General features: G+C 49.7%; 2 protein-coding genes across 4 annotated transcripts in view; both read left to right on the top strand.

Annotated features, from left to right (window-relative positions):
• Window positions 1–12,045, top strand: part of Edc4 (enhancer of mRNA decapping 4) — a 13,123-nt gene extending 1,078 nt beyond the window's left edge. Inside the window, exons 2-29 of one of the 2 annotated variants that reach the window (XM_005345447.2) lie at window positions 2,687–2,843; window positions 3,199–3,310; window positions 4,407–4,506; window positions 4,780–4,969; window positions 5,080–5,227; window positions 5,307–5,411; window positions 5,821–5,930; window positions 6,019–6,102; window positions 6,188–6,283; window positions 6,372–6,474; window positions 6,589–6,769; window positions 6,862–6,934; window positions 7,028–7,119; window positions 7,200–7,387; window positions 7,462–7,589; window positions 7,673–7,826; window positions 8,151–8,587; window positions 8,665–8,769; window positions 8,853–9,005; window positions 9,085–9,121; window positions 9,253–9,430; window positions 9,537–9,692; window positions 9,786–9,901; window positions 9,978–10,143; window positions 10,229–10,415; window positions 10,506–10,725; window positions 11,110–11,273; window positions 11,516–12,045. In XM_005345447.2, coding sequence (XP_005345504.1) covers window positions 2,687–2,843; window positions 3,199–3,310; window positions 4,407–4,506; window positions 4,780–4,969; window positions 5,080–5,227; window positions 5,307–5,411; window positions 5,821–5,930; window positions 6,019–6,102; window positions 6,188–6,283; window positions 6,372–6,474; window positions 6,589–6,769; window positions 6,862–6,934; window positions 7,028–7,119; window positions 7,200–7,387; window positions 7,462–7,589; window positions 7,673–7,826; window positions 8,151–8,587; window positions 8,665–8,769; window positions 8,853–9,005; window positions 9,085–9,121; window positions 9,253–9,430; window positions 9,537–9,692; window positions 9,786–9,901; window positions 9,978–10,143; window positions 10,229–10,415; window positions 10,506–10,725; window positions 11,110–11,273; window positions 11,516–11,708 — 4,133 coding nt within the window. In that variant the 3' untranslated portion in view covers window positions 11,709–12,045. Of the gene's footprint in view, window positions 1–2,686; window positions 2,844–3,198; window positions 3,311–4,406; window positions 4,507–4,779; window positions 4,970–5,079; window positions 5,228–5,306; window positions 5,412–5,820; window positions 5,931–6,018; window positions 6,103–6,187; window positions 6,284–6,371; window positions 6,475–6,588; window positions 6,770–6,861; window positions 6,935–7,027; window positions 7,120–7,199; window positions 7,388–7,461; window positions 7,590–7,669; window positions 7,827–8,150; window positions 8,588–8,664; window positions 8,770–8,852; window positions 9,006–9,084; window positions 9,122–9,252; window positions 9,431–9,536; window positions 9,693–9,785; window positions 9,902–9,977; window positions 10,144–10,228; window positions 10,416–10,505; window positions 10,726–11,109; window positions 11,274–11,515 lie in introns of both variants that reach the window. The other variant, XM_005345446.2, reaches the window with a different exon arrangement.
• A 263-nt stretch (window positions 12,046–12,308) lies between these two features.
• Window positions 12,309–13,822, top strand: Nrn1l (neuritin 1 like). Of its 2 annotated transcripts, none has more exons than XM_005345445.3 (3): window positions 12,309–12,502; window positions 13,191–13,305; window positions 13,445–13,822. In XM_005345445.3, the coding sequence occupies exons 1-3, from the start codon at window positions 12,418–12,420 to the stop codon at window positions 13,728–13,730; spliced, it is 486 nt and encodes a 161-aa protein (XP_005345502.1). In that variant the 5' UTR covers window positions 12,309–12,417; the 3' UTR covers window positions 13,731–13,822. The 2 variants fall into 2 exon arrangements, with proteins under 2 accessions (XP_005345502.1, XP_026634566.1); XM_026778765.1 differs by having other exon boundaries at window positions 13,173–13,305.
• The last annotated feature ends 2,884 nt before the right edge of the window (window positions 13,823–16,706 follow it).

The following is a 16,706-nucleotide window of genomic DNA, read 5'->3' as shown; positions in this document are numbered from 1 at the left end:
CGAAAAACCAAAAAAAAAAAAAATTAAATAAATAAAAGAGTTCCAGGGCAGAAAGCCTACAAAGTTGTGGTATACTGTTGTTACTGTAAAAGATGGTTGTTTGAAAAAAAAAAAATGGTTGTGATAGCGGGGTGTGTGTGTGTGAGAGAGAGAGACAGGGCGGGTCTGAGAGGAAACTGTTTAGGCTAGATCAAATACTATAGACAAGAAATTGAATGCCAGGAAAACTATTCTAGGTACTTACATAGAAAGCACATATTGCCTAAAGGAAATAGTGTGTATGAAACCTCGATGTTTGAAAGGTTGACTGGTGATAGTGCTGTACATGTAGGCCATAATTGAGAACTGATTCTTCTCTCATTGCTTGTTATACTTGATGGGAGGACTCAGATTACTAAAGCCGGCATTGATAGGCTCTCCAGTGGGGTTAGCTGATACAGATAATCCATTCCCTGCCTGAGACCACTGAGTCTTTGCCTCATGCCTGTAGTGCGTGCTCCCTTTACTTGTGAGGTGCTTTATGCCTCTGATGCCCACCCTCAGCTGAGCAGGCTATACTCCATAGAGATTTGGTAGAGCCTGGCATGGTTAACTGTATAGACTAGGCCCATTGTTTATCCTTGTGGTAGAGTGCTTGGAAGGAAGAGTAGCCAGCCTATCCCTGAGCAGCAAGAGTGGTTCTAGTCATAGGAAAAGATAAGAGAGGGGTCTTTCCCTGGAACTCCATTGTTTAATGACTGGTACTTGATTTGTTGTTTTTTGATTTTTCGAGACATGGTTTCTCTGTGTATTCATGGCTGTCCTGTAATTCACTTTGTAGACCAGGCTGACCTCGAACTCACAGAGATCCAGCTCTCTCTGCCTCCAAAACGCTGTAATTAAAGGCATGGGCCACTATGCCCAGCTTATTCTTTTTTTTTTTTTCCCAAGTACTTTTTGCTTGTCTCTTTTCATTGATGGACCTAAGACTTATCAGCCCTTAGACTATTTCATGACTGAAAACTTGGCTCTTTTCTTGAAGCACCTTACTAGCTTGGAGTTCAGAAAGTGGTGTCTGAATTAATGAGTCTTTGAAACTTAACTAAAAATCAGGCATAGTGGCATTCACCTATAGTCCCAGCTTTTGGGAGGCAGAGGTAGGAGAATTGTCAGTTGAAAGCCACCTCAGGCTATATGTTGAGACCAAATCTCAGTAAAAAAAAAAAAAAAAAAAAGTAAATACATAAATTGTTGGAGACATAGCTCAGTGGTAGAGCAATTATCTAGCATGTGCAGTGTCTGAGTTCCATCCCCAGCACTATCCTCCCCCCAAAAAACAAAAACCCACTTAGCATGTATGGATTGCCCAGGATTCAATCCCCAGCCATAAGAAGGAATGGGACCAGCCATTGCAAACATCCAAAATACTGTCATTCCTGATTCCACACTCCACCCCATGCCCATATAGCTTCTCTTTGTCCAGTTCCTCAAGTGCTTACCTTTCCTTCTGAGCTTACCTGCCCAATTAACTTGGCTTGTTAACTAATTCAGTGTATCAGGCCCCGTCTTTGCTTGAATTGGAGCCATCTCTACAAACTCTACCACTAAGAGTCCGGTGTCTCACGCAGGTTCTTAGTTGTCTGTATGTTGCCTTGGAACAGTCAGGCCACTGGCTGACTATGACAATTTAAAACTCTTCTAGAACCAAGTGTGCTAGCATATACTTGTAATTCCCGCACTTAGGAGGCAGAAGCAAGAAGATCCCAACTTCAAGGCCAGCTGTCTGAACTCCACAGGAAGGCGCCCTGTCTCACAAAATGGAGGGAGCAATGAATTTTTATGGCTCTCATTGCACAGAGGGAAATACTAAGCAATCCAGCCTCATATCAGAGGCACTAGCAGCCCTGTTTTTCTTCTATCCTTCCCATGTTTTGTTTCTGGATTATTTGTTTTTGTTTTGTTTCATAATTTTAAAAAAATGGTTTAACCTGTGTATATGTATGTGTGCTACATGTGGGCTTCGGGCCTAAGGAAATCAGAGGAGGGTATCACATCCCTTGGAACTGGAGTTACAGATGGATGTGAACCATCATGTGGGTGCTAAGAATGGAACCTGGCTCTTCTGCAAGAGCAACAACACAGAGCCATTTCTCCTACTTCCTTCTGTTTTGTTTTGAGACAGGATTTTATTATGTAGTCTAGGCTGGCCTGAACTTCAAATATAGCCTAGTATGGCCCTGAATTCACCGTCTTTCTGCTTTAATCTCCCTAGTGCTGAGATTATAGCCACAGCACCTAACATTTCCCATGTTTGTATGCTGTAAACACAATTGTTGTAATGTCCTGATTGTCCTTATACCCTCCTTCAAGTCAAGTTTGTTTGTTAGCCCAAGTATTATTTATTTATTTATTTATTGGTGCTGAAGATCAAACCAAGGGTCTCACATATGGTAAACAAGCAGGCAAACATGCTACCACTAAACTGTAGGTCTGGCCCCATCAGAAGGTCTTTACTGGTTTGTACCCCTCCTACAGGTAGAAGAGTCTCATGGTCCTGCTCTACACCCGTACTTGTAGAATAAAAATGAACAAGAAACCCTCCTCCCTATGGATATAATAAGTGTTCATGACTACTTTGTGGTCTAGAGCTGTAGGAAAAGCTCACGGCAGGTAAAGAACCTTGTCACAGTGTCCTTTTCCCCCCTAGGCTCCAATGCAGAGAGCCAAAGGCCATCCAGTGCCTACAATGGAGATCTCAATGGGCTCCTGGTTCCAGACCCACTCAGCTCCGGTGATGGTAACTCAACAAGCAAACCTGGTATACGGACCATGCCACTTATTAACCTGCAGGAAAAGCAAGTCATGTGAGTACCTGAGAAATACTAATGGTGGTAATGATATCTTTGGGGTTTTTGCATAGCTAAAGAGATAAGATTAGGGTCAAGGGGACCAGCAGCCTCTCCTTCTTCTCTTTTGTACTGTCTGGGGCTAAGCACTGTACCATGTTGAATTTATACTAAGAGATGAAGACAAGCTAAAGACTGGAATGGAATTAACCTCATTTGTCAGGAGGGAGGTACGCGAGGAGAACTGTGTATGGGAGCATGGACCACACAGAACTGGGAATCTGAGACTAGACATCTCCATCATGTGGATCAGTCCTTAGAACCCTCTACTGCTATTTGGTGAACAGAGACTCGGTTTATGTACCTCTTCCAGTTGCCTCTCTGGAGATGACAGCTCCACTTGCATTGGGATTTTGGCCAAGGAGGTGGAAATTGTAGCCAGCAGTGATTCTAGCATTTCCAGCAAGGCACGGGGGAGCAACAAGGTGAGTACCAGGATTGTGAGGTACATGTTGAAGTAGACTCCCCACAGCTGGGCCTCCCTTCTAGATCCTGGATCAGGCACACACCCAAACACTTGTTTTCACAATGAGATCCTTTATTAAGTAGAAAGAAAAATTAAAGTGACTGATTTCTGACTCTGGCAGAAAACAGCAGTAAATGACCTTACAGGTATAATTTTCTTTCTTTCTTTCTTTCTTTCTTTCTTTCTTTCTTTCTTTCTTTTTTTTTTTTTTTTGAGACAGGATTTTTTTTCTGTGTAGCTTTGAAACCTGTCCTGGAACTCACTTTATAGACCAGGCTGGCCTTGAATTTATAGAGATCTGCCTGCCTTCACCTCCTGAGTACTGAGATTAAAGGCATGTACCACCAATGCCTGGCTGCAGGTGTAATTAAAAAAAAAAAAGATTTTTTTAAAAAATTTATTTATTATGTATACAGTGTTCTGTATGCCTACAGACTAGAAGAAGATACCAGATCTCATTCAGATGGTTGTGAGCCACCATGTGGTTGCTGGGAATTGAACCCAGGATCTCTGGAACCAGTGCTCTTAACTGCTGAGCCATCTCTCCAGCCCCCTGCAGGTGTAAAATTTAGAATGGGCAAGGATGTGGTGGTGTATTCTGATTGGGCATGTTAATTAGGTGAACCAAAGGGAGTTTTGATTACTGGACTTTGGTACTCATCCTCAGGAATGAGCCTGGCATAAGAAAGTGTCCAGGTAAGGGAATAGACCATGATGGCTAGCTTTAGGAGTGCAATCTGATGGTTTTTAACAAACAGAGGACAAGTTCTGCCATAGCCACAGACCAGGTTAACAGCCCATCACATGTAGTGTATGGGAGCACACTCAGTGCCTCTCTTCTCTTCTCACTCATGCTTCCAATTCCTATGAGAGCAGCTTTGGTATAAAGTGTGCCTTATTTTCAGAAAACCAGTGTTGACTCCCAGTCCTCTGTGGAAATCTGTTCTGGGAGGTATCAGTGGTACTAGGCTTATTCCTGTAGCCTGTCTTGTCCTCAGAATTGGTACCTACTCCAGGTCTCAGCTTCTTCAACCTTCCTTACTCTGAGTTCTCAGGTGAAAATCCAGCCTGTCGCCAAGTATGACTGGGAGCAGAAATACTACTATGGCAACCTGATTGCAGTGTCTAACTCCTTCTTGGCGTACGCCATTAGGGGTAAGTAAGGGGCCGGGCAAAGAGGAAACATTCTGCTAGAAGCCCCAGAGATGCAGGTCTAGTGTCAGGCTGCTGAACCCACTTGGGTGGTAGTGCTACAGTAGAATGCTTATCAGGGCTTCCTTGACATCTCCCAGGGCTGGCTGGGGGAGATGGTTAGGGAAAACCAGGCTTGTTACTGTGATGATAGCAGTGACGTAGGCAAGGGCAGGGCTCCTGGGCTGCTGCCTGGGTCAGGGTGCTTGCTCAGAGTCTCTGCTTTTCTAATTCCAGCTGCCAACAACGGCTCTGCAATGGTCCGTGTGATCAGTGTCAGCACTTCAGAGCGGACCCTGCTCAAAGGTTTCACAGGCAGTGTGGCTGATCTGGCCTTTGCACATCTCAACTCTCCACAGCTTGCCTGCCTGGATGAGGCTGGCAATCTTTTTGTGTGGCGCTTGGCTTTGGTTAAGGGTAAAATTCAGTATCCATTCCCAGGCAAGGGACTGAAGAAGTGGAGATGGGCCTTGGGCTAGAGCCTCTAGGGCTACTTACTTCATCATCCACCTATCCAAGCCTTAACTCTCTACTCAGAGAAGAGATTTTAGTTCATATCCGCCAGCCAGAGGGCACGCCACTGAACCACTTTCGAAGGATCATCTGGTGCCCCTTCATCCCCGAGGAGAGTGAGGACTGTTGTGAGGAGAGTAGCCCAACAGTAGCCCTGCTGCATGAAGACCGGGTGAGAGGGCCGGGTGTGGTGAAGGAGGGGCAGAACCGCCATATCGTGCCTGTGCACTGAATACCTCCTGTACCGCTAGGCGGAGGTATGGGACCTGGATATGCTTCGCTCCAGCCACAACACCTGGCCTGTGGATGTCAGCCAAATCAAGCAGGGCTTCATTGTGGTAAAAGGCCATAGCACGGTAGGCCTACAACTGGTTGCCTCCCTGTTCCCCTCTTCCTGTGCCCTTCATCTACTCCCCATTTTCATAGCTGCCCAAGTGGTTTTACCAATATGTTGCCAGTGTGGATGCAGAACCCAAATTGGCCCTCACTTGAACAGTTGTACAGTTCACTTCTAATCTAGGTGTGCCCTGAAGGACAGTTTTCTCTATAGTGCCTGCCCACCTCATTCAGTCCCAGAGAGTCCCAGAGAAGTGTGAGTCTGCTGTCGGGCAGTCCAGCTCACTACCAGCCTCATTTAGGAAGGGCTCATTCCTACCTCTGGTCAGGAGGAAAAGCAACACTGTTTGGGTTGTTTCTGTTGTTTGTTTTTGAGACAGTTTTTCTGTGCAGCCCTGGCTGTCCTGGAACTCTCTGGGTTCTTTGCAGTGTCTCAGTGAAGGAGCCCTCTCTCCTGATGGAACTGTCCTGGCTACTGCAAGCCATGATGGCTTTGTCAAATTCTGGCAGATCTATATTGAAGGTCAGGATGAGCCAAGGTAAGGCTCTACTAGGTCTAAAGACCCTACTTTCTACCTCCTGTCTAGGAGGTTCATTCACTCAGGCCCCTCATCTGTCTGCTTACAGGTGTCTGCATGAATGGAAGCCTCACGATGGGCGGCCCCTTTCTTGCCTCTTATTCTGTGATAACCATAAGAAACAGGATCCTGAGTGAGTGAGTGGGTACGCAAAGTCTGTGGCAGGCTTGTCCATGGGCTCCTTGCCAGTAACCAGTCAATGCTTTATTGCTTTTCAGGGTCCCATTCTGGAGATTCCTCATTACCGGCGCTGACCAGAATCGGGAGCTGAAGATGTGGTGCACAGTGTCCTGGACCTGCCTGCAAACCATTCGGTATACTAGAGCTAGGGGTTGAGGATAAGCCAGGGGTTTGCCTGCTTTGAATTCTCAGTCTTACTTGATCTACTTCTTGGCTTCCTAGTTTCTCCCCAGATATCTTCAGCTCAGTGAGTGTACCTCCCAGCCTCAAAGTTTGCTTGGACCTCTCAGCAGAGTATCTGATTCTTAGTGATGTGCAGCGAAAGGTAGGCTGCTGTGGTGGTACTGGGAAGCGCTGGTGTTGGTGGGGCTGGCAGGGGTATGTGACAGACCACAGCCTTTGCAGCCTCAGTTCAGTTAGGGTTGTATCATTTACACAGGTCCTCTACGTGATGGAGCTGCTGCAGAACCAAGATGAGGGCCGTGCTTGCTTTAGTTCCATCTCTGAGTTCCTGCTCACCCATCCTGTGCTGAGCTTCGGGATCCAGGTTGTGAGTCGCTGCCGGCTGCGGCACACTGAGGTGCTGCCTGCTGAGGAGGAGAATGACAGTCTGGGGGCTGGTGAGGTGCCCCAGAGTCAGGGCTGTCTGTTGGTGTGTGGGAAGTGTCCTGGCACAGAGCAGGCCACTTAATGATCCACACTGTCCTTTCAGAGAGTTCCCATGGGGCTGGTGCCGTGGAGTCTGCAGCTGGGGTGCTTATCAAGCTCTTCTGTGTACACACTAAGTGAGTGTCGGGGAGGCCCGTGTCCCTTCTGTCCCTCAGCCTCCTCGCCCTGGATCATTTGGCTATTCTGTTCTCCCCCTCTCTGTTCTTTAGAGCACTACAAGATGTGCAGATCCGCTTCCAGCCACAGCTGAACCCTGATGTGGTGGCCCCGCTCCCTACCCATACGGCTCATGAGGACTTCAGTGAGTTAGGGAAGAGAAGGGAAGGAAGCAGGTTACACTGACATGGTTCTCAGATCTGACTCAAGTAGCTTTCCCAACAGCTTTTGGAGAGTCTCGACCTGAACTAGGCTCTGAGGGGCTAGCTTCAGCTGCCCAGGGGTCTCAGCCTGACCTCCGACGCATCGTGGAACTGCCTGCACCTGCAGACTTCCTCAGTCTGAGCAGTGAGACCAAGCCTAAGTTGATGACACCCGACGCTTTCATGACGCCCACCGCTTCCCTGCAGCAGGTACGTCCTCAGTGAAGAGAAACGTGGTAATGTTCCGTTAGCAGCCTTAGTGCTCATTCTCTGAATCTTCCCAGATCTCTGCATCCCCTAGCAGCAGCAGCAGCAGCAGCAGCAGCAGCAGCAGCAGCAGCAGCAGTAGCAGCTCCCTAACAGCTGTGTCTGCTGTGAGTAGCTCCTCAGCCATGGACCCTTCCTTGCCCAGGTAAGGCAGAGTTGGGTGATAGCAGAGCCTGGTGCCACATGTGATGAATCACAGTAGCTAATGCCTCCCCTTTCTGTCAGTAGGCCATCCGAGGAGCTGACCTTGAGTCCCAAGCTGCAGCTGGACGGCAGTCTGACAATAAACAGTACCAGCAGCCTGCAGGCAAGCCCTCGAAGCCTCCTTCCTGGTCTGCTCCCAGGCCCAGCTGACAAATTGACCCCCAAGGGACCTGGACAGGTGTGTGTGTGAGAGACAGAGAAAGAGAATCTGTAAAGTGTTAAAGTACTGGGCAGCAGGTGGAGAGCAATGGGGAATATTGGGGTGCTGTATTCCAATGTACTTTTTCTGTTGACCGTGCTTAGCCTTGAGGGCTTCATATTTCCCCAAAGGAAGTACCTTCCTTGGAGGGTATCTCCTCAGCCTCCCATCCCCCTCTTGTGAACTGTGGCCCTGCTTTTTACTTGGATCTCTCTTCCCTGTTATACTGTCTCATCACTACAGTACCAGTACTGTGTCTCTGTGCCCCTTAGTATTTAAGCCTCCATCTTTGGCCCTTGTCAGGTGTCTACTGCTGCCTCGGCACTGTCCTTGGATTTGCAGGAAGTGGAGCCACTGGGGCTACCCCAAGCCTCTCCAAGTCGCACCCGTTCCCCTGATGTGATCTCCTCAGCTTCCACTGCCCTGTCCCAGGACATCCCTGAAATTGCATCTGAGGCCCTGTCCCGTGGCTTTGGCTCCTCTGTCCCTGAAGGCCTCATTGAGCCAGACAGTATGGCTTCCGCAGCTTCAGCCCTACACTTACTGTCTCCTCGGCCCAGGCAAGGCCCTGAGCTTGGCTCTCAACTTGGCCTAGATGGAGGCTCTGGGGATGGGGATCGGCATAGTACCCCCTCCCTACTGGAAGCAGCCTTGACCCAGGAGGTTGCAACCCCTGACAGTCAAGTCTGGCCTACAGCACCTGACATTACTCGTGAGACTTGTAGTACCTTGGCAGAAAGGTGAGGCGCTTAGAAGGGCAAAGTGTGCTTATGGGAGGGCATTAGGATTATCCTCTACTAAGTTTGTGTCTCCTTAGCCCCAGGAATGGCCTCCAGGAAAAGCACAAAAGCCTGGCCTTCCACCGGCCACCTTATCACCTACTGCAGCAACATGACAGCCAGGACACCAGTGCTGAGCAAAGGTGGGCACCACTTGCTCTGTTTTTCCTCTCCTACAGGAGGGCCAGCCTGTGAGCAGGCATTTAGCCCTCTTCCCCTTCCACAGTGACCATGATGATGAGGTTGCCAGCCTTGCTTCTGCCTCAGGGGGTTTTGGCAGCAAAATTCCTACTCCACGGCTGCCCGCCAAGGATTGGAAGACCAAAGGATCCCCTCGGACTTCACCCAAGCTCAAGAGGAAAAGCAAGAAGGATGATGGGTAGGAGGTTTCTGGGATTGGGGCCAGGGAGGGTCACCAAGCTGTCTGATGTGACCTTCAATGCTCCTTGCCTATGTAGGGATTCAGCTGTAGGATCCCGGCTCACAGAGCACCAGGTATGTAAGGGAGCACCTTTCTACCCTTGGGACCCCATCCCACAAGGATGGGAGGGACTTTAAGTTATTCCTTTTTATGGTGGGTGGAGATAGGAAGGACAGACATTATAAACTGTCAGTGCTTCTGGCAGGTGGCAGAGCCCCCTGAGGACTGGACAGCATTAATTTGGCAACAACAAAGAGAGCTGACAGAGCTATGGCACAACCAAGAAGAACTGCTACAGCGTCTCTGTGCCCAGCTTGAAGGTCTACAGAACACTGTCACTGACCACGTAGAACGTGCCCTGGAGACCCGGCATGAGCAAGAGCGTATCCTTGGGGGTAGTGACACAGCAGGGCAGTAGGGCACGGCAGTGTTCTTGTCTAAGGAAATGTATAGGTTCTGCTGTAGGCCTGTTCCTTAGCTCCACCACAGAGCGGCGGCTGGAGCGGGCCCTGGCTGAGGGGCAGCAACGGGGTGGGCAGCTGCAGGAGCAGCTGACACAGCAACTGTCCCAGGCCTTGTCTTCAGCTGTGGCTGGGCGGCTGGAGCGCAGTATAAGGGATGAAATCAAGAAGACAGTTCCTCCGTGTGAGTTTCTCATGAGATTTGTTTTGGGTGAGCTTTGTTTGGGTGGGTATAGGAAGCTTTTTAACTTCTTTTGGTTTCATCTGTCTTTCTTAGGTGTCTCCAGAAGCCTGGAGCCTGTGGCAGGTCAGCTAAGCAACTCCGTGGCTACCAAACTCACAGCAGTGGAAGGCAGCATGAAAGAGAATATCTCTAAGCTACTCAAGTCCAAGGTGATGCAGGGTCCAAGATGGGAAATGAGGCCAAACTGGACTTAAGCTTTCAACTTGACCCCTCCTTATATTCTAGAACTTGACAGATGCCATTGCCCGAGCAGCTGCAGACACATTACAGGGACCAATGCAAGCTGCCTACCGGGAAGCCTTCCAGAGCGTGGTACTGCCAGCTTTTGAGAAGAGTTGCCAGGCCATGTTCCAGCAAATCAATGACAGCTTTAGACTGGGCACACAGGAATGTGAGTGGCATCACAAAACCCAAAGTAGTAAGAATGGTTGTGCTCTGCTTTCATCCCTTTGCTGATCCCTGGTGTCGCCCTTCAGATCTGCAGCAGCTAGAGAGTCACATGAAGAGCCGAAAGGCACGTGAACAGGAAGCTAGGGAGCCTGTGCTGGCCCAACTCCGGGGCCTGGTGAGCACACTGCAGAGTGCCACTGAGCAGATGGCGACCACTGTGTCCAGCAGTGTTCGGGCTGAGGTGCAGCACCAGCTGCATGTGGCTGTGGGCAGGTGTGTGGGCAGGGCTCTGGGTGAGGTGGTAGTTTAGGAAGGGCCAAAATGGGCTTGCAGTCCACTTCACTGGAACACTTCCCTTTGCAGCTTGCAGGAGTCAATTTTAGCACAAGTACAACGCATTGTTAAGGGTGAAGTAAGTGTGGCCCTTAAGGAACAACAGGCCACTGTCACTTCCAGCATCATGCAGGCCATGCGTTCAGCTGCCGGCACGCCTGTCCCTTCTGCCCACCTTGACTGCCAGGCCCAACAAGCCCATATCTTGCAGTTACTGCAGCAGGGCCACCTCAATCAGGCCTTCCAGCAGGTATGACAATCCTGTTACAATCCCTTCACAAAGATGTCTCCTGAGAAGGTCTATGTAACCTATGCCCACTTCCCCAGCAGGCTCTGGGCTGTCTGGCAAACTGATTCTTTTTGGCTTCCCAAGCCTTTGCTCCTGTTGTTTCTTCATGCTAGACTTTCTTCCCACTTCAGCTCCTTTCCTCATGACCACCTTGCTCAGGAAAACTTCATAATCTGATTTTCTAAAGTAACTCTACAGCCTTATCAGTTTCTGAACCTCACTTCTGGAACCTTTAGAATCCAACGTTGGTCTTCTGCCCTTAGGCCATACACCTCAGAGAAGCAAGCATTCCATCCTGTCCTGATGTTAGGTATAAATGAGCATGCTGCCTTGTTCTCCTCCCAGGCACTGACAGCCGCTGATCTCAATCTGGTGCTGTATGTGTGTGAAACTGTGGACCCAGCCCAGGTTTTTGGGCAGCCGCCCTGTCCACTGTCCCAGCCTGTACTCCTTTCCCTAATCCAGCAGCTGGCATCTGACCTTGGAACTAGAAGTGACCTCAAGCTCAGGTGAGCGGGGCAGTTGGGGGATCAGAAGATGAGCTAGAGACAGGATAGAGAGAGAATAGTTGAAAGCAGACACCTACTCTTACCTGACTCCCATCCCTATTTTTTTACCCACGTTCTCCACCCCCTCCAAAATGAGGCTTAGAAGCTGTCTTTGCCGGTATCCCTCTGGGCTTCAGTGCCACTAGGGGGCACTCCTGTCTGCTGGCATCCAGCTGTAGCCTGTTCTTTCCCCCTATCTCCAGCTATTTGGAAGAGGCTGTGATGCACCTGGACCACAGTGATCCCATCACTCGAGACCACATGGGCTCTGTCATGGCGCAGGTGCGCCAGAAGCTCTTCCAGTTCCTGCAGGCTGATCCACACAACTCACTTGGCAAAGCTGCCCGTCGCCTCAGCCTAATGTTACACGGCCTTGCGACCCCTAGCCTCCCTTAGCTGTTTAAACAGAGATGGGGTAACACTAAAGGCCGGTCGGCAGGTCTAGGCCAAAGCAGGACCATGTCTGCTGTTTATCTGCCCAGACCTCCATCTCTAGTGTTTGGAGGGAGGTAGGGGTCAGGACACACTGGTCTACGCATTGTGGTAACCAGCAGGGTTAGGCTGGGCCCAGGGCAGGTATTGTGCTTTCTTGGGTCCTACCATGCCTGAAGCATGACCCCAAGATCGTGATACCACTTGAGTTGAATTTTCCATGTTCCTTTTTACCTATAATTTGGATCTTTTTGTTTTTGAAAAACATTGAGAAATTCAATTAAAGCCTTTTGGAATAAAACAAAGTATGTGTATGGTTTTGATTTGCTTTTGATGTTGTCTCCTCCCTTTGGGGGAGCCTGTCTAAACCAGCCCACCTGGGGGTCCCCTGGCACCCATTGTCATCTGATAAACCGACTACTCCTATCTCCCCTGTCCAATTCCGACAAAGCTCCTAGAGCCGGCTTAGCATCAACACATCTCCTCTCTAGGCAATTTTGCCCTCTGGGGTCCTTCCTTCCTTCTCTGCCAATCTGGGTCCTGGAGGTGGGGCTGACAGCTGGGATGAGGCCCCGCCTCCAGCTCCTATCCAATCAGGATCCCTTCCTCTGGGGGCTGGGCCCACAGGCAGCTCTCCAAGCCTCTAGCTCCTGCACTAGGCTCACAGCCAGGGATGATGTGCTGCTGCTGCCCCTGCCGCTGCCGCTGGCAGCCGCTACCCTGTGCTCTGACGCTGTTGCTGCTGCTGCCGCCACTCGGTGAGTGTGAGTGTCCTGGGCCCAGGCTGCAGCCCTTCTCAGAGTTCTTAGACTGGGTGTAGGGTGAAGGAGCACAGGGCTTAGGGTAGAGTTCAGCAGTAAGAGCTCTAGGAAAGTGTGGTAGTGGCTTCAGCATGGAGAGTGTGCAAACAGCTCAGTTGTGGGAGAAGACCTAAATCCTGTAGACCCTCTTCTGACAAAGGGAGTTTGTGACCCCTAGCAGAACCGAGGCCATGGACCCCTGAGCTTAGGGTGACTGGCTTTGGTTCCCCACCCTGCCGCTTAGCTTCAGCAGAGACTCTTGTCTTTGAGGAGGAGACAATGGGTGTTCCAGCTGAAGCTCATTAAAACTACAGAAAGATTGCCTTCTGCCCATGACTTCATGCTTCCTATACCCCTGAGTCCCTGAATTGACCTAGAGCTATAGAAACTAGAGAAGGAGATGAGTTCTGGACCCAATACCCCTTCCTGTTCCCACATCACATCTTCCATGTGCATCACAGTCCAGATCCTAACTTTAAGACAAGTGATCTCCAGATAGCCTGAAGTTCCCTGGGGCACCTCTTTCACGCTGAGTCATGTCCCCAGAGCACTGCCAGGTAAACAAGGTCCTGATGAATGGACCCTGGCTCGTTCTATCAACTATTCTCTATTCCCACCCCATTCCTAGTCTTTGTACCCTCTCTAGCTGTGGCCTCTGAGGGCCCAAACCGCTGTGATACCATATACCAAGGCTTTGCTGAGTGTCTTATCCGCCTGGGGGATGGCATGGGCCGTGGAGGCGAGCTACAGACTGTCTGCAGGTACCAGCAGATGGGAGGCAATGGGCCAGTGGGACATACCACCTGATAATCTGTGCCACTGGGGCAACAACCTCAGGGCCTTGAATCTTTTCCCACTCTAAAATCTCTGCCCAACTCCCCTAACCCCATTCTGTAACAGATCCTGGAATGACTTCCATGCTTGTGCGTCTCGGGTCCTGTCCGGCTGCCCAGAGGAAGCCGCTGCAGTGTGGGAGTCACTGCAGCGAGAAGCTCGCCGTGCCCCCCACCCAGATAACTTGCACATCCTCTGTGGCGCTCCTGTGAGTGTTCGAGAGATGGTTGCTGGCCCAGAGACCAACCAGGAGACACTACGGGCCACAGCTCCTGTACTCGCTCCAGCCCCAGCCCCTGCATTGCTTGCTGCTGCTCTGGCACTTGCCTGCCTCCTGGGGCCTCTGGCCTAAACAGTCTGGTTGGCTAGCCAACAGTGCCCTTGCCTCCCATCACTGCATGCAGTGGCCGCCGTGTGGGCTCTGCAGAGTGTGCATAATTTTCATTAAAGGTGTTTATATTTGCACCAAGCTGTTTTCTTTCTCCTGGCTGTGACCCTCTTGGCAAAGGCAGGGGCCCCCAGAAGCTGATCCCAGCATGGAATGGGCGGGCTCAGGACCTCCACAAGGGACTCATCCACCCTTACAAACATTCGTTTCATGATGGCAGTGTTGAGGTTTCTTTCCATTACACCTTAGATCCCAGGAGTACCTCGGATCCCAAGAGCTCTTGTAGAGACCCAAGATCTGCCGGAATGCACAGCCTTTCTCTGCCTTCCCAACCCAACAGGGATGTGGGGAACCAATGGGGTCCAGAACTCACCCTTAGTGGCCAGGTAAAGTCTCTCTCAGGCTCCTGCCGTCTCCTGGTGCCTTACCTGCACCTTCTTTAGTAGCTCTTGACTAGCCTGAAACTCACTATGTAGACCAGGCTGGCCTCAAACTTGGAGTGATCCTCCTTCCTCTTCTTAGGTGCTAGGATTATAGGCATATGGTACCATTCCTTGAATAAACACTATGACTTTTGTGGACTTCTCCATGGCTTCCTCATGGGCTACTATTATTCAGTCCCTCTACTTTCTAGGTTGAGAAACTGATGCTTGTGTTACACTCCTCCCCTCTTGCCTATAACATCCTGCATAAGCCAGCTCTGTGTTCCTGCAGGACCAGTTCTACCTACCCAGTCCTTGAGGACAGGAGGTAGCACACAGGGCATGGTAGCTCACAAGGACAGCAGCCTTACAACTGGTTTGGAAGGGATGGGGAGCTTGCTAGGCAAAGCGCTTGCCACTCAAGCATGAGGACCTCAGTTTGATCCCTAGGATCTATGTAAAAAGTCAGTGTAGTGCCATGCTCTTGGGAAGGCAGAAAGAAGTGGATCTCTGGGGCTTAATGTAGCCTAGCCTAATCTGTGAGCCAGGCCACTAAGAGATTCTATCTCAAAAAACAAGGTAGATGGGACCTGAGGAATGACACCCAGGGTTGACTCTGGTGAACGCACACAGTGCAAGCAATGAGAAGGCTCACCACTCAGTGTAAAACCAAAAGGTAGGAGAGGTCTGACTCCTGCAAGTTACCCTCTGACCTCCACGTGTGCACTGTTATATGTGTGCACGTGTACTCATACGATCAGAAATAACAAGGTGACAGGTGGTGGTGCACACCTTTAATCCTAGCACTTGGGAGACAGAAGCAGGTGGATCTCTGTGAGTTCAAGGCCTTCCTGGTCTACAAGCAAGTTTCAGGACAACCAGGGCTACACAGAGAAACCCTGTCTTAAAATACAAAAAATAAAGTAATAACTATCAAAAATTGTCATAAAAAAAGAAGTGGTACAAGAAAGGTGAGCAGATATGGAGAGGGATTTGCAAAAGAGGCCGTTAGCATCACAGGGACTAAGCTTGGAAGGCTAGGCTTATGATACCCATGTTTGGAGGCTGTTGACACGTACATGCACATATGCACATACACATGCACACGCACATAGATGCACACACGCACACACACACGGTGAAAGAGAGGAACAGTCAGGTGCACCATGTACATGCCTGGTGCCCCCAGAGTTCAGAGGAGGGTGCCACATCTCCTAGAATTGGAGTTACGGAAGTTTGTGAGCTACCCCATGTGAGTGCTGGGAACACAACTTTGAAACTCTGAGCCATCTCTCCAGCCTCGCTTATTGGCATAGACTTTTATCTCAACTTCTAGACACCAGTTATTGCTCGCCTCACATTTCTGAAGGAGAATCCTGAGCCAGGCAGTGGTGGCACACGCCTTTAATCTCAGAACTCACTCAGAACTCAGGGGCAGGTGGATCTCTAAGGTCAAGGCCAGCCACTTACAGAGAGAAACCATGTCTCAACAACAAAAACCCAGCAAAAACAAAACAAACAAAAACACTTTAAAAAAAAAAACCCCACAAAACCTAGAATCCTTAATGCTGAATCAAAACCTAGAATCCTGAATCCGCTACCTTTGGCCACCAGAAATTTCTTAAAAGAAAAATGGAATTTTTATTCTTTTGGGTGTATCTTTTTTTGGGGAAAGTCTCACTATGCAGTCCTGGTTGTCTGAAATTCACTGCATTGACCAAGATGACCTCAAATACTTAAAGATCTTGCCCACTTCTGCTACCTGAGTGTTGTAACTAAATTTGTGTAGCACCTTGCCAGGGCTGTGTATGTATTTTACAAAATACATTGTGTGTGTGTGTATGTGAGCATGGGGGGGCATGCGTGCCGCGGGTGTGCCACAGTACACGTGTGGTGGTCAGAAGAACAACTAGGAGGAGTCAATTCTTTCCTTCCACTATACCGATTTTGGGGATTGAACTCTGCGGCGGGCTTCTTGACTGGCGAGGAAGAAACACCCACCACACACGAGGATTCTTCTCAGATCACGCTTTACTGGAGTGCACCTTGGTTGAGGGAGAGCATAAAGCGAAGGGGGGCAGGAAACGAGAGAGCAGGAGAGAGAGAGAGAGGGACGAGAGAGACACTAGAGAGAGACACGAGAGGGGGGGCACAATGGCGGCTGCTTATATAGGGAATTGGCACATGGGTCGCCCTGTGATTGGCTGCCACCATCAGCTGACACCAGACTGCATCGAGATAGGCCCAGGAACCCATATTCACTGCGCATGCAGAAAGCGGGGGACAGGTAGCTCTCAAAGGCATAGCCAAATATGGGGTTGTTTATAACCAACAAGACAGGATGTGGTGCCATCTTGTAATGGCGATCCTGTCTGGCTCACTGCAGAACTCAGGTCACCATGCTTGGCAACTTATTGTGCTGGCCCTGTACATCTATATTTTTATTTTTATTTTATTTTATTTTTTTTGGTTTTTTGAGACAGGGTTTCTCTGTGGTTTTGGAGCCTGTCCTGGAACT

Source organism: Microtus ochrogaster, chromosome 4 (assembly GCF_000317375.1).
Source record: "Microtus ochrogaster isolate Prairie Vole_2 chromosome 4, MicOch1.0, whole genome shotgun sequence".
Taxonomy (NCBI): domain Eukaryota; kingdom Metazoa; phylum Chordata; class Mammalia; order Rodentia; family Cricetidae; genus Microtus; species Microtus ochrogaster.
The sequence above is the reverse complement of the archived record's forward strand: the minus strand, read 5'-3'. Positions and strand labels throughout refer to the sequence as shown.